We start from the raw sequence: 16,515 nt of genomic DNA, 5'->3' as shown, positions 1-16,515 counted from the left end.
GCCACAAGGAAGATGTTGATTTTCTCTTGGAACTATCGAGGATTGAGAAACATCTCGACAGTCCGCAATCTGAAGGCGTTTCTCAGGGCTTGCAACCCTCAAATTTCTTTCCTAACAAAAACTTTGATTGGCGAGTTAAAAGCTAGTAATTTATTCAATTCTCTAGATTTTGATAACTATAAAGATATACTTGCGATTGGAAGAAGCGGTGGTTGTGCGGTGTTATGGAAAATAGTGTTGATTTAGAAGTAATAAGTGCTGACAAAAATGTAATCCATTTTCGGATACATTCTCTGACTGGAAGTGATTGGGATCTCCTATGCGTTTATGGACCTCCCCAAAATCACTTGAGAAACAAATTCTGGAAGGGATTATCCCAGTATGCAGCTCAATTAGCAAATCCTTGGTGTCTGGTGGGTGACCTCAATGCCATCACTTCAACAAATGAAAAGCATGGAGGAAGTCAGAAGTTGAGCAATGCAAACATTGAATTTAGGAATTTTATTCAAGATAGAGGGCTAATTGATCTGGGATATACTGGCCCTGCTTTTACATGGTCAAATGGAGCTATTGTGGAGAAACCAATTTTTGAGAGGTTAGACAGAGCAGTGTGCACTGCAGATTGGTTCTTCATGTTTCCAGACAATGGGGTGCTGCATCTGCCTAGAATAAGTAGTGACCATGCACCAATTCTGGTGAATACTCATAGAACAAACAAAAGAAAGAGAAAACACACAAATAAGTTTGAGTATTTCTGGATTGAACACCCTGGATTCAAAGATGTTGTTCATAACTGATGGGTTGGAAGCCAGCATGATACTATCAGGAAAATTATGGATGTTGGGAAAAGGCTGAATGAGTGGAGCAGAAAGACATTTGGGAATATATTCAGAGCTGCAGAAAAGTGCAAAGAAAAACTACTAAAGGTGCAATAGGAGGCTCACTTAAGAGACACCAGAATGGAGGAGAAGAAGCTTTGTGAGGAGATTGAAAATCTAAATATACTGCAACATAGATACTATGAGCAGAGAAGCAAATTCAAATGGATCCCAAATATGGATAAAAATACCAGAGTGTTTCATATGTCAGTGATGCAGAGGAAGAAAAAGAACCAGATTGATGCTCTAAAACTACCCAATGGCACTTGGATAACTGAAGCAAATGAAATCATCTACTATTTGGTCAACCACTTTACTTGTCTGTTCAAGAAGGACCCTGAAGAAGATAGATACCATATACAACTCCAAGCTGAAGCCCAGATATACAGAAGCTGCAACAATACCATATCTTTGGTACCTTCTAAAGAGGAGGTGTGGAATACGATTAGGAGGATGAAAAGCCTCAAAGCTCCAGGCCCAGATGGCATGCCAGCCCTATTCTATAAAAGCTGCTGGGAGACTATTGTAGATGAAGTCACAAAGACCATCCAAGATTGCTTTGCCACAGCTTCTTTGCCATAGGGTATCAATCACACTAACATTGTGCTGGTCCCAAAGGTAAAAAATCCAACTCTCCCCTCTGAATTTAGACCTCTTGCTTTGACAAACATCATGTATAAAGTTATCACAAAAATTTTGGCTCAAAGACTTAGAGTGCACCTAGACAAACTTGTTGACAAAGCACAGTCGGCTTTTATCCCAGGTAGGCATATCATAGATAACTTAGTGACTTCTAAGGAAATTATCCACTCAATGTCCACTTCTAAATCGATATTAGGAGCATTTGCTTTGAAAATTGATATTAGCAAGGCCTATGATTGAATAAGATGGAGATTTTTAAGTCACTGTCTTAGAATATTTGGTATTGTAAAGCACACACATGACTTGATAATGCAATGTGTTGGCACTGCTAGCTTCTCTATTGTTGTAAATGGTCAAGCAGAAGGGTATTTTGTTAGTGAAAGGGGCCTCAGACAAGGTTGACCTTTATCGCCATATTTGTTCATTCTCTGCTCCCAAGGCTTGTCATGGTTGATGAGAAGAATGGAGGCCAATGCTCTATATAATGGATATAGTATAAACAGAAATGCCCCGGTGGTGTCTCACCTCATGTTCGCTGACGATTTGCTGCTATTTGGTACACTGGATAATAGAACCATTCATACACTGATTCAAATTTTGAAGATTTATGGTGCATGGTCGGGCCAAGTTACAAATATGCAGAAATCAGTTGTCTACTTCAGCAAAGGTGTAGAACATCACAGAAAACTGGAGATTGCTGGAATTCTGGGAGTGAAGCAAATGGAGAGTTTTGACAAATACTTGTGCCACCAACTACTAAAATCATCTCATCTTACAAACTCACATGACTTCCTTGAAGAAAAGTTCAACTCCAAAACTGCAGGATGGAAGCGTATATTTCTAACTCATGCTGGAAGAACAATGTTAATCCAGACAGAGTTAGGTCTGATCCTACCTTACTACATGGCCAATTCTCTTCTACCCAAGAAGACCTTAAACAATTTAATCAAGATTATGAGGAATTTCTGGTGGGGACATGACAAGGAGGTCAGAAAACTGCATTTCATCAACTGAAGTCAGTTTGAGCTTGAAAAGGAGAAGGGTGGATTGGGGATAAGAGATCTACATCAAGTGAACAAGGCAATGATATCCAAACTGGTGTGGAAGTTTCTGGAGGATGAAAACTGTCTATGGGAGGGGGGGGGGGGGGGGGTCATGAAGGAAAAATATGTGAAGAATGGTAATTTTTGGGAGGTTAAAAAACCGAATAGCTACTCTGCTACATGGACTGCTATGCTGACTGTAAGAGAAGACATGAGAGAAAGATGTTGCTGGTCATGGTGAATGGTGAGAACATCAAGGTCTGGTCAGACCCTTGGATACCAGGTCTGCCACAAATGAGACCTGAGAGAAGAGCAGATGATGAATATATCACAACTACAGTGGAGGATCTTATTATCAAAGAAGAACACAGGTGGGACGAATCCAAGCTCCAACAGCTGTTGAATCCATCAGAAGTGGCAAAGATAATGTATATTCATCTATCTGAAGCTAATGGGGATAACTGCAAAGACAAACTGATTTGGATACCTCATCCTAAAGGTGATTTCTCTTCTAAATCTTTTCTCAAGACTATGAATGACATGAAACCTTCAACTTCGGAAATATCTGAGTTCCCTTGGAAGAAATTCTGGAGCATAAAGCATATACTCCTAAAATCATGATATTTATGTGGAGATTACTGAAAAATGGACTACCAGTGTCCAAAAACATCAAGAAACACATAAATGGAATAAATGATGAATGTAGGTTTTGTGATTTGCATGCTGAAAAAAATGAGCACTTATTCCTATACTGTCAAGCAACCCAGGCTATTCTATTTGCTTCTCCACTCAGTCTAAGAATTGGTGAGCAAAATGACAAGACCCCACAAGATTATGTAATGCAATGGCTTGCAGATGGAGGTGATTTTTCCCCACAAGAATTTCAGGTCAGTTGAATTTCAGTATATCAAGAAAAATGTCAACCAAGTGGCACATAAGGTTGCATCCTTAGCTGTTGAAAACCACTCATCGGATGAGTGGATTACTTCCCCTCCTTGTATTGCTCAACTCATTGTAAGTGAGTATTCTTTTACTCTGTAGAATACTGTCTTTCTGTTTTTTTCCCGTTCAGGAAAAAAAAAACCACCAAAATGTCCATGTCGAAATGTATATTATCCATTGTCCAATTAGACAATTATTCAGTAACGCTGATCTCCATAGTCCATACTTTTCTTTCTCAGAAAATCCTGTACTTAGGCCTGTCAATATCTGTCCGATATCCGGAATCCGTTTCCGATTATTCGAGATCCTATAGGATTTTATCCGTTTTATCGGATATCGGATATAATATATTATCGGATATTTCTTTTTTACCATATCGGAATCGGATTAGCATATATATGTTTGTTTAGATATTCGATATGCTAAGGAGTAAGGACGTACTTGTAATTTTCTCCTACCCTAGTTATTTCACTCCACTAGACACTAGTAGTAGTCGAGGACTCGAGAAGTCATTTCTTTTTTTCATTTTTTCTTCTCTTCTTAGTTTCTCAGTCGCCTCTCGTCGCTCTCGAGTCTCCACTCTGTCTCTGCCTCTCTAGATCAATCAATCACTCAGTTGTTTATCAATCACTCACCCGCTCAATCAAGTACTGATTCTCTTCTATTTTCTATGTTCGATTTTTGTGTTCGATTCATCGATTCACATGAAAATAGGGTTTCTGTCTTGCAATCAAAAATTAAGGTTTGATATGACTTACATGTATGGATGAAATTAGAGAAAATTTAGAGATGGGTTTAACTTAAATATGGATAGTTATTAGTTTTAGGGTTTGATTGGATTGATCTATTTTTGAGATGGTTTTGTATTCAATGATTTTTCGACCAACGGGTTTTGTATTTGGTAATTCAACTGCCTCTATGACTATAACTACCTATTCTCATCAATTTATGCTTGTACTACATAGGGTTCTTATGTTCTGAAGCTATTTTTTTTTACAATTTCTTTGCTAGAGTTTGAATTTGGCATGTTGTGTTACTTCATGATACAGTAAATTTGGGTTTGATATGAAAATTGGTTGAACTGGAATGCAGATATGGAAAATTTGGAAATCAACGACGAATGAAGTCAAGAGGGTCAGAGGCTGGAGCCTGGAGAGGAGAGTGAAAGATACTTATCTTACTTTCTATAGCATTTGCTTGTGTTTCTTTTCATGTATGTGTGTGTAAGAGACTTACTTAGAGACGTAACTACTTAAGAGTAATGTTTTAAGACTTTTTGAAGACAATTTGGATGGTATGTATGAGAAATTTAACTTAAATATCACCTTTGCTGCTCTGCATATGTTTTACAGACAATAGTTGTTTTTCTTGTCAGAATCGGATATTATCGGATAAATATCCGATATCCGATAGCTTAACCTATCGGAATCGATATCTGATTTTGATATCCTATAGGATATTATCGGATATCGAATATCCGATAGTGCTTAACCTGTCGGATATCAGAATTCTAAATATCCGACGGATATTCTTCCATTGACAGGCCTACCTGTACTGGCTCCGCTTTGGTATACCAGTTGTACGTGGGTAAAGATAACCCAATTTCAGTAGCCCTTTTCAAACCTTTACAGGGTAATGTATGACCCCACCAACCACATGGAGGAGGCCAATCACCACATCCATTTCTGTAATGTGTTTAAATCATTAAACTGCAAAAAAAAGTAATTAGTCCATATCCATCTCTCTTGTTCCTCTCTCTTTCCTCAACATCCTGAATCCTTGATTTTATCTATTTATATACATTTAAAAACTTAAGTCACATTTTACTTCCCCTGATTTCTCCTCTCATTAATATTTTGCAGTTCATTTAGATTTTTTTGATTCCACAATCATCTCCATGAAATGAGTAAATCAAAAAACATAATCACTGCAATTATCTTCCTTTCATGTTTTCTTATCATCTTTCCCTCAAATTCTTCAGCAGAAAAGAACAGTTATTATCCTTTCTATAGAAAGGGATTCAATCACACATCCGATTCCGAATTCTTCACAACTCTAGGTACAGCTTCAATTCATGGAGGAGCTCTTCAAATAACTCCAGATACAATGAATGACAAAAGCTATCTCATAGAAAAATCTGGTCGAGCTATGCTCAACCGCAGATTCAAGATTTGGGAAGAATCAAAAACTGGAAACGCTTCTTTAGATGTGATTCTTTCTTTCAATTCAACTTTTACTATAAATGTTTATCCCACTGTACCAAAAGTATCCCCTGCTGAAGGTTTAGCTTTTATAATTGCTCCTAATATTATTGATTTTCCTTCGAATAGTTATGGTGAGTACTTGGGGTTAACAAATAGTTCTACAGATGGAAATCCAAACAATAGATTTGTTGCAATCGAGTTCGATACATCCAAACAAGCTTTCGACCCGGATAATAACCATATTGGGTTAGATATCAACGGTGTTAATTCAACCAAAACAGTTTCTTTATCAGATTATGGTATTGTTATCGCTCCGGATCAGGATGTGACGAAGAATAACACAGTTTGGATCCAGTACAATGGCACTACGAAGGTTCTTGATGTTTACATGGCACTTGAAGGAAGCCCCAGACCTAAGCACCCGTTACTCAGTGAAATCATGAACCTAAAAACTCATCTCAACCAGTACTCTTACTTTGGGTTCGCAGCTTCAACTGGAAAAACAGCTCAGCTCAACTGTGTTCTTATGTGGAATCTAACGGTTGAAATTATTCCAGAAGAGAAAGATCATACAAAGTTATATATTGGATTGGGTGTTGGAATTCCAGCAGTGATAATTCTGGTAGTTCTACTGGGGATTTATGGGTATTACTGGAATGAACGAAGACATGTCGATGATCCTAATATTTTAGGAGCATTGAAAAGTTTACCAGGAACACCAAGAGAGTTCTTGTTCAAGGAGTTGAAAAAAGCTACAAATAATTTCGACGATAAAATGAAATTAGGTCAAGGTGGATTTGGGGTAGTTTACAAAGGTGTGTTAGCTAGTGAGAATAATACACCTATTGCAGTCAAGAAATTCTCAAGAGAAAGCATCAAGGGCAAAGATGATTTCTTATCTGAACTCACCATCATCAATCGTCTCCGCCATAAACATCTCGTCCGCCTTGAAGGTATATCCATTTTTATCCTCAATTCCCAGTTCATTTTACCATTTTTTACTGATAATTCTGTCATTAGAAGTTGAACTTGAATTAGTCTTAAATGTTAGTCAAATCTGCAAAACAAGATCCTGATACATTAATTTAACTATTCAGTTTAGACTTTGATTTCATTGACTTCTGTTTGGTCTTAGTGTTCAAGGATAGATCTTTCTGGTCTTAATTGGACCATTCAAATCTTTATTTAGTTTATTTAAGCTTGGCATGGTCCACAGTGATTCTTCCACTATGCTTCATATTTATTGTACTTAAAAGTAAACGGGGGACACATTCAACTATGGTTGGTCTAATCGTGATAACTATAAATTCGTTACTTTCAGGTTGGTGTCATAAAAATGGAATGCTGCTATTGGTTTATGAGTACATGCCAAATGGGAGTCTTGATCATCATTTGTTCGGTGGCTCTGAGAAAACATTGAGTTGGGGTCATAGATACAAGATCACGTATGGTATTGCTTCAGGTTTGCATTACCTCCACAATGAATACAACCAGAAGGTGATACACAGAGATCTCAAAGCCAACAATATATTACTCGATTCGAATTTTAATGCTCGATTAGGTGATTTCGGTTTGGCTCGTGCAATTGATAATGAGCGGACGTCGTATGCGGAGCTCGAAGGTGTGCCTGGAACAATTGGATATATAGCACCGGAATGCTTTCATACAGGGAAAGGCACCAGAGAGTCTGATATATATGGATTTGGAGCTGTTGTTCTTGAAGTGGTATGTGGTCAACGACCATGGACTAAAGTCGGAGGGTTTACTTGTTTGGTTGATTGGGTCTGGAAATTATACCGAGAAGGGCGAATTTTAGACGCAGTTGACAAAAGATTGGGTGAGGATTATGTGCCAGAAGAAGCCGAGAAACTGCTGTTACTAGGACTTGCTTGTTCACATCCTATAGCAAATGAAAGACCAAAAACACAACTCATCTTTCAGATTGTGTCCGGATCAGGGCAAGTTCCTTTACTTCCTCCTTTCAAACCTGCTTTCGTATGGCCTAGTATGGAACCTCTTGACGGAGATGAGCGAAGAAGTACGACATCTACGCCTGATGAAACACCTATGAATTCCTCGTTTTATGGGACTTCAGGGTGGAGTTTGGATGGCGAGAGCAGGGAAAGCTACGTCAGATACAGTGATATCACCACTAAGGTCTAGATTCTTCTTTTGCTGCTGCATATATCCATTCTCATCTTGTCCTTAGTTTGTGCGCGTTTAGTTCTGAATGTAACTGAAGTACAGGTGTGACTGCAGACATATATCCTTGTCTTTCCAAGTGCAAACTTGTTGCTCCTTTTCAATATATACAAAGTGTAAGCTTTTGTCCTTTAGTTTGTGAACGTTCATAGAACGTCTAGTCAGTGAGATGGAATAGGTTGGAATTCTTCTCTTTTTTTTTCTTTTTTTCTTTTGATCTTTCTTTTTGGCTTTAAAAGCTAATGTGTTGTGTAGTAGTAGTGGTTACACTTACTGTACAGGATTGAATAAAATTTATTGGGATTCTTTAAACAAAAGTATTGAATTATGTCATAATGTTCATACATCTTTAATCCTCACCATGCTTTTTATTTTATTCTGATTCGTATATCTTTGTTCTCTTTTCGTTTTGTTTTCCTTTTTTCTTTATCTTTTTTGCGACATTATGCAAAACAGACTACTGAATAAGCAGAGGGAATCATCCCATAGAAGATTTTCATCTGGTTTTGTCATCCGCAATGGTGTAGTTATACAGGCTTTTTGCCGTAAGTTTACTCCAATTGGGGATATTACTACACTTATATTTTTGGGCATATGGTAAATATATTTGGAAACTAGGACCTGATTTGATTTGAAGAGAGCTTGACTTGGTGCTCGTTTGAAGCATGAGTTTATGATTCAGGCTCAGTCTCAGATAGAAATCTTGATAATTAATTAACGTCACAGTATAGAGAAAGTAAAATGATGAATGTATTATTATTAACAGAAGATCATTGGCATCGACAAACTATCACCGTAACGCGGGACAACATTCAAATTAAAAACATTTAAGCATTTGTCGCTTCATACTTTTTTATTTATTTTCTTGGACACCTCATTGGCATTTGGCAGTCCACAATTTTACACTCAATCGTGAGCTTGACTGGAAAATAGGTGTTTGACCAATTCATAATGATTTTACGAATTTACAAGTACATTGCATATGATAGTACAAAACCACAGGGAAAGTGATATGTTGCCTAAATCTGGCGATTTTTATTTATTTCTTCTTAAAATCTTTGTCAAGAGACAAAAAAACGTGAGACAATTTCAATAGAGGGTTGTTTTAGGACAATCTGGATGACATTGAAAATGACGGTCGATACTGAAAATCATTTACAATTTCCGTTTGCTTTCCAGGAAGCCTATGAAAAAACACAAGAAAGAAAGAAAACAACATGCAGATTTGAGAGGTTGATGTAGATGCTTTATCCCTTAGGCTTTGTAATGCAACATTTTTCAAAAGGATGACCACGTCTCAATAAGAGGAGTATTCTTTGCGGGGTAATTACTACATTCAACATAATTAAACTCGAAACAAATTGGCATATATCTTGTCATTCTATACAGTTCATTCACACGGAAACCGTCATAAAAAGTCTTGTTTTTCAACATCATACCAAAAAAAAAAATCAGGAAAAGAAACTAACTCGATGGATATATCGATCAAACTGAGTTAGGAAATCGAAAACCTTACAGAAAATTTTCAAGATCATACAAAAGTCATACAAGTTGTAGTGCACCAATTCTTGTCTAACAAATATATCCCTTCATAATTAAAAACAGTTTCAATGTACCTTATTCTCTCTCGTGGCAGGAAGCACCGAACAAATAACACCATACTAATTTTGAAGATGAAACCTAGATGTATCAAAGCACAAGGTAATGATTGGATCAAATCAAGTCCAACGTTCATCAGAACATGTAAATAACATGGACTGGAGTTTTCTAAGTTTAGCATAAATAAGTATTTAAATGTCTTTATTGGATTGAATCGAGCCGACTCGGTTTTGGAGAAGTTGTAACAGTTGCAGTAATAAATGAGCTTGATGATGATCTTGAATGGGTTGCAACTGTCTTTTGATTACTTGAGTATCTACTAAGCTTGTTGTAGTTGGTGAAAAGGTTTTGTGAAATAGAATTGGATTAAGTACATCACCGGTGATACCAACATACAAACAAACCATAAACAACAACCCAAATAAACTCAGACAGAGGAAGTATCACATAATTGAGATAACAATAATCGAATCTGGAGACATCCCCGTAAAACTATTACTGAAAATAGACAATTAAGAAAATAAACAAGTAAATCTAAAGCTAAGATAGAAAATAGGTAAAACCGAAATCAGAAACAAGAGATACCGGAGAAGATGTTGTTGCAGCTTGGTCGGAGATCAGAACTGATAAAGAGTATTGTTATCTTCTCTTATTTAGAAATAAATAAGCGTAAACTAATTCAACCAATAACCAACAAAACAAACATAGAAAAATCAGGAACAGAAACGGAGAAACCAAATGACAGAAATGAAAACCAACAAATTTGATTTGAACCCAAAGGCAAAGTTTAAATAAATCACCAACAACTTTGATTTAAACACAAAATAGGAAAAAAAAGTACAAACCCACTGCTTAAAAACAAAGTAGAACTGAACTGCAACTATTTCAATAGATCGAAGGGAAGCAGTAGAAATCCTAACTAATAGAAACAATCTAAATAACGAAACTAATATCCAACATAAGAACAAGCTCTAACCAAGATCCAAGTTACATACTAAAGAAGCTCATTATATAAAAATCAAACATAATACTAGATAAGCAGAGGAAGATCCAAGCCATGATTTACCAATTTTTCGTTCATCTGTTCAGTTTCTTTCTTTCATCATATTTTTGTTTACTTTATGTATTTTCTTCACTCTATTGAGTTTCTCTTCACTCTCATTAGACTCTATATCGTCTTCGTGATGTTTTTTCTTGTTACTTTGAGTACGCTCAACCAGGTCTAATATTTCTTATTGTAACATCGGTCTTGTCACAGATGTATCATCACCAAAATGGATAATATAGAAGTTTTTTCTTTTTTGATCTACCCCCTCCTATTAGGAAGTTGTAATTAGTTTTCCCCTTCCATTCTTGGCCTCTCGAACATGACCCCAAGTTTCTCTGGTTTGGATGTGAGAATGTGAATTTTTCATCTTCTAGTGAACTCATGATCTAGGCTCACATTTGAACGAAGGATTTGTTCTCGCTCTTACTTATTCATTCGTTTTGTTTCGCTAAGTGATTTGGTCGGATTCCTAGTATCAATTTAATTAATTATTTATTTCAAATTCTTGCCCACATATAAATATTAGAAGACAATATTTATCATCTTTGGTTGTCGAGCCTTTCTCTAAGGAGATGTGTCCTACTATCAACAGGTTACGTGAGGTGGAGCTGATAAAACGTTTTTTACTAAGTGGAGTGGCAAGGATGTCTTGATTGCGCAGATCTATATTGATGATATCGTCTATGGATCTACATCCAAGATATTTGCTAAAGAATTCCAAACCTACTTAGGTGAAGAATACGAAATGAGTAATATTGGTGCATTAGAGTTCTTTTCAGGCTTACAAATTCAACAACATAAGGATGGGATTTATATCTCTCAAGAGAAATATGCCAAAGATATTTTCAAGAAATTTGGGGTTGAACAATCCACTGTGAAGCTTACTCTCATGTCCACAATATGGAAACCACAAAAAGATGACAAAGGAGTAAAAGTGGATCCAAAACTTTGCATATCCATCATTGGTCGTCTCCTTTACTTGAAAGCCACAAGACCTGACATTGCCTTCAGTGTAGGTTATTGTGTAAGTTTTTAAGCTAATCCCAAATAGTCTCATCTCGCAGTGATAAAATGGATCATTTGATATGTTAGAAATGATATTGTATTTGGTATATCATAAACCTTTAATACTAACACCAATATTACAGCTTATTCTGATGCATTCAAGGCGGGATGCGCAAAAGATAGAAAGAGCACATCAGGAGAATTTTTCTATGTGGGACTAAATCTTGTTGGATTGCATCACAAATTCAGATCCTTGTTGACATGCGAAGCATATTGCATCGTAGCAGGTTCATGTTGTACTGAACTCTATGGATGAAACAAATGCCTACTGATTATGGAATTGATATTAGAACTATGAAGATTTTTCGTGATAATTGAAGTGCAATTCGAATAACTGAGAATACAGTTAAGTGTCCGAGAATAAAGCACATTGACATAAGATATCACTTTATCAGGTTTCCCTTTGAAAGCAGTATTGTCAACATAGAACATGTGTCTTCTGAACAACAATTGGTTGTCACTCTCACCAAACCTTTAGACACCCGTGCATTCAAATCCTTCGATAATCTATTAGTGTTGTTATTGTTCACTAATTTAAGCTGGTTCAATTACCCTTGGTTCTATTCATATATTTTGGGCAGGAAAGCTTGAGTTCGAATGAAGGATTTGTTGTCGCTCTTACTTATTCATTCGTTTTGTTTCGCTAAGTGATTTGGTCGGATTTCTAGTATCAATTTAATTAATTATTTATTTCAAATTCTTGCCCACATATAAATATTAGAATACAATATTTATCATCTTTGGTTGTCGAGCCTTTCTCTAAGGAGATGTGTCCTACTATCAACAGGTTACGTGACAAGTTGATTGTGTTGGTTTGAATGATTTAAAATCCTTTTTGGAATTCTTATTGTTGTCTTTTATGCATTTTAAAAATGTGTCATTATTTGACTTGGTGCTACCACGTTGGTAATAGTGATTCCAAATATAATGACTTGAACTGGTTATCTACAATTTTATCCTCTTTGTACAACTTCTCCCTGCCTATCTGACTCCTAAGCAAGAGACGAGTACAAGATCCGTGAGAATTTTTACATAACTAGCTAAGAAACTTATGCACTAAAAAAATATATCTTATCATAAAGTTGATGTTTAAACTTAGGATACAATCAACATATTTTGGGGAATATCATTCACCTTAGTCTAACATATGCATGCGAACTATTCTTTCTTATAATTATTTTCTCAAAGGAAATGTGAGAATTTACTAAAATCCATATTTCTGCATTGTTTATTCTATGATTGTGTATATCACAACTTGTTAATATTTTCTGAGGAACATGTTTCCTGTTGATCTTTCATCTAGTATTTTTTTTCCTAAAAATACTAGTGTTTGGTGTTAAGTTTTTTTTTTTTTTTTTTAAAATCTAAAATGGTCGTTGTGTTATTCTATTTATAATGACATCAAATGGGGGAGAGTTTAACGTTAAACTTATGCTTAATTTTTATATCATTATGGGGAGTGTGGCTGAAGAATTATATGAGAGAATTGTACCTATAACTCTCTCCCTGGTGAAAATGCTACATCTTTAAAAGATGGTATGTTATCTTCTAGTCTAGATATCTCCTTTTTGGGTAGTTCATTATGATCTCTATATATTTTCCTTAGCAAATTTTTTGACAAAAAAGGGGAGAATTATTTAGTAATACTCTAATAAAACATACGGCTTCTCGAAGCAATGTGAAAGGGGAAGTGAATTACCTGTGTGTAGGAAACTACAAAACTAGCAAAAGAGGAAAGTAAAGACTAAGGGGAGAATATATCACCGTAATATTGCTTCAAAGTTTTAGTACAATGGACTTTGAAGTAGGAAAAAATACTACTCCCCGGTATAAGAATCATTGAGTAGACTGGTGTTGCAATAATATGCAGATACATAGAAGAACTTGAAGTATGAAGTTTTCAAGGAGATTTGAAGATTCAAGAAATTAAGCATTATGGAGATTGAGTTGATTTTTTATTTATTTTTTGAATCCATATATAGATAAGTTTTATCACTAAAATTGAAAAACGAGGAGATTGCTAGATTATTTCTCGGTTGAATTCACAAGTTTTGCCATCTCAAGATTGTTGTCAGTGTTAGATGTACAAAACTATATCTTAAGTTTTAGTCAATTAAATTCAAGTGTCGGACTAGGATTAGAGCATGGTAGTTGAGTATCATCTATCACCGAATACCCTCAAAGATTGAAGGTTGAAGGGCCAACGAAAACATTTACAAGAACTTCATCAACATGAAGTATGTGAAGACCGACTTATAAAATCTACTCAAAAGATCTAACATTCTATCTTATGAGATTGTGTCATATGATTTTAGTAGATTTACTATTGTAGAGAAGAAATTTCGAGTTCAAGTTTATCTTGATTTAATAAAGAAATATGATTCAAGCAGTGGTAGTTCATAGATCTTTAACAATCTTATACAAAAGCAATTTATTTTTCACAAACTACTTTCGTTGAATGTGATCTCTGAAATACTTCTCAAGTAAAATAGTTCACGAACTTTTTTGGGTATTCGTACCTAGTATGCATACCTTAGCCATTAGGAATGATTCTGAACCCAATATGAGAGATAAAAGTTCACGAACTGCTTGGGGTATATATACCCGGTGTGCATATTAGGTCATATTTGACATAGTTCTACGACCTTTATTTTTAAGGTGTTAAGTACGCAAACTTCCAAGGAGTGTGCATCCACGATATGCATACCATGTCATATTTGACATAGTTTTGGAGAAATTTTTTTAAGGAAAAAGTAACCAAACTTCCTAGAATATGCATACCTAGTATGTATGCCTTTTCTTTTTACAAAGAAAAAAGTTCAAGAATTGTCCAAGGGTATTGCATATCATTTCAATTTGGACATGTTTACGTACACTTTCTGCAAAATCAAAAAAGACATGCACTATTTTAAAAGAGCCTTTGTACTTTTGTATATTAATTAATGAGAGATCCTTGTACTTTTGCTAAATCTCTCATGAACATTTCTAAGACACCTTTATTCACAAAATCTTATTGGGATTGTGGATTATTGTTCAGTCTTCACTGTTCATGAACACCATTATTGATGGAACGTTCATGACCTCACTTGGTCATGGTGAACCATTTTTTTACACCGTTCCTTAACCAACCGAACCATAATGCAAATTTTTTCTGATTCAAGGAAAAGTTCTCACATGCTTACATGATTCTTAACTTGGAATTTCATCTAATTAGAGAAGTTATTTTGCTTGAACTGCAAAAAATCTTAGCTTGAAGCCTTGATAATTTATATGCAACTAGATCTCTCAATATCTGACACTCTATTGTCCTAGTTGCTAAGTTAGAGTCGTCCTCTGAAACCTAGGTTTCTTCCCGTATTAGGTTACATTTTAGAAGACTTCACTTAGGAATTCGTTCAACCCGGTCAAACTATATATTTTTACATAATAGCTATTGAATATATATCTTTCTCTACCGGTTATTGTAATTTTCGAACTATAGATAAAGAATAAGATAGATAGAAATCACAAACTTCTTTTCATCTCAGACTTCGTAATTCCACAAGATATGTATCTAAAGATTTTTGTTGTGAGATGGTAGTGAGGCTTCTCTTTTATAAGAGTGTATATGTTCCATATCCTTGAGTTTGTTGGAATTGTTTTACTGCAAATACATTTCCAAACTTTGATTGAAACACATCTTAAGGGAAATCAATAGGTTTTTCTTTTATAGCAGATAAGTATTAAAAGTCTTTACGAGGTCTGAAGCAAGTTTTATGTTATAACGGACATCAGTTATAGGAATCAAGTGAATAAATTACGATGGATTCATAGACGTACAGGAGAGCGACTGCAGTTGAGTTCCTTAGAGGGTGAGTTCGGTCTAAAATATATTCCAGTCTGAAGTCTGATGGTAGACTGGTTTTTTCTTTTCGTTTAATACAGTATGATGTCTAAAATGGAATAGGCCCCCGGGATTTTCTGCATTGCAGTTTTCCTCATTAAAAAAATTCTTGTATGTTGTGTTTTTACTTTTCCACATTGATTTTTTTATTTAATTTGTCAAAATTACTACACATGTTCATTCTTCTATCAACAAAAAGTTGGTGGTGTACTTTTTACCCCCTCCTTTCAGGATCTATGTTACAGAAAATAAAACACACAAACAATATGTCACTTATGATGGGTATTCAAGCATTTTCATTAGTATTGGAGATATGTATTAGTGGATCTATGTTCCACACAAAAAAAATTAGAGAAATCAAGTGAAAACCCTGTCGTAAATTTTTTTTGGTTTATTTACTACTGATTTCCCCTGTTTTTTCTTTTTAGGTGCGGGTGATTGTTGAAAATCATATTTTTCAAATACTTTGGGAGTATCATCATGTTCAATTACTTCTAATTCTTTTGTAGTTCTGCTAAAAAAAATTATTGTCACCATTTTTTATGCAAGCTTAGATTATTGTCACTATGATTTTTCACTATGATTTTTCTTTTTGAAAAATTATTGTCACTATGATTTTTCTCAATGGTTTGTTTTATGTGGTACCGTTGGAGGAAATCAACATTGATTTTCGATATTTTTTATTGGGGGTTGATCAAATAGAATTTAATATCTAATTTGGTTCTTCTCTAATATATGTCGAACGTTACTGAAGTGATTCTGTCTTAGTAAATGTTTACTGTTAATGATATTGTTATTTTGTGAGAGAATAAATGGGATCGTGGTAGAAAAGGTAGTTGCTTCACAAGTTTAATAGTAAGGTAAGTATGTTTCAAAGAACTTTAAACCCCTGGATAGGAATAAAATCTGTTTGACCCTATGTTAACTAATTGTTTGGTCGGGTTAGGAGCAAATGATAAATTTCTCTTAAATTAATCATTTAGTCAAATCAGTTATATTACTTTCTTAT

The 16,515-nt window shown here is 35.2% G+C and overlaps 3 protein-coding genes across 3 annotated transcripts; all 3 read left to right on the top strand.

Annotated features, from left to right (window-relative positions):
• Window positions 1-224: 224 nt before the first annotated feature.
• LOC113359711 lies at window positions 225-935 on the top strand. Its single transcript, XM_026603302.1, has 2 exons — window positions 225-695; window positions 813-935. The coding sequence occupies exons 1-2, from the start codon at window positions 225-227 to the stop codon at window positions 933-935; spliced, it is 594 nt and encodes a 197-aa protein (XP_026459087.1).
• Window positions 936-959: 24 nt separating this feature from the next.
• Window positions 960-1,460, top strand: LOC113359710. The gene has a single exon (XM_026603301.1). It carries the CDS (start codon window positions 960-962, stop codon window positions 1,458-1,460), a length of 501 nt encoding a protein of 166 aa, XP_026459086.1.
• A 3,788-nt stretch (window positions 1,461-5,248) lies between these two features.
• LOC113356751 (probable L-type lectin-domain containing receptor kinase S.5) lies at window positions 5,249-8,241 on the top strand. The gene is made up of 2 exons (XM_026599959.1): window positions 5,249-6,662; window positions 7,031-8,241. The coding sequence occupies exons 1-2, from the start codon at window positions 5,408-5,410 to the stop codon at window positions 7,870-7,872; spliced, it is 2,097 nt and encodes a 698-aa protein (XP_026455744.1). The 5' UTR covers window positions 5,249-5,407; the 3' UTR covers window positions 7,873-8,241.
• Window positions 8,242-16,515: the final 8,274 nt, after the last annotated feature.

The sequence above is a fragment of the Papaver somniferum genome, chromosome 3 (genome assembly GCF_003573695.1).
Source record: "Papaver somniferum cultivar HN1 chromosome 3, ASM357369v1, whole genome shotgun sequence".
Taxonomy (NCBI): Eukaryota; Viridiplantae; Streptophyta; class Magnoliopsida; order Ranunculales; family Papaveraceae; genus Papaver; species Papaver somniferum.
The sequence above is the reverse complement of the archived record's forward strand: the minus strand, read 5'-3'. Positions and strand labels throughout refer to the sequence as shown.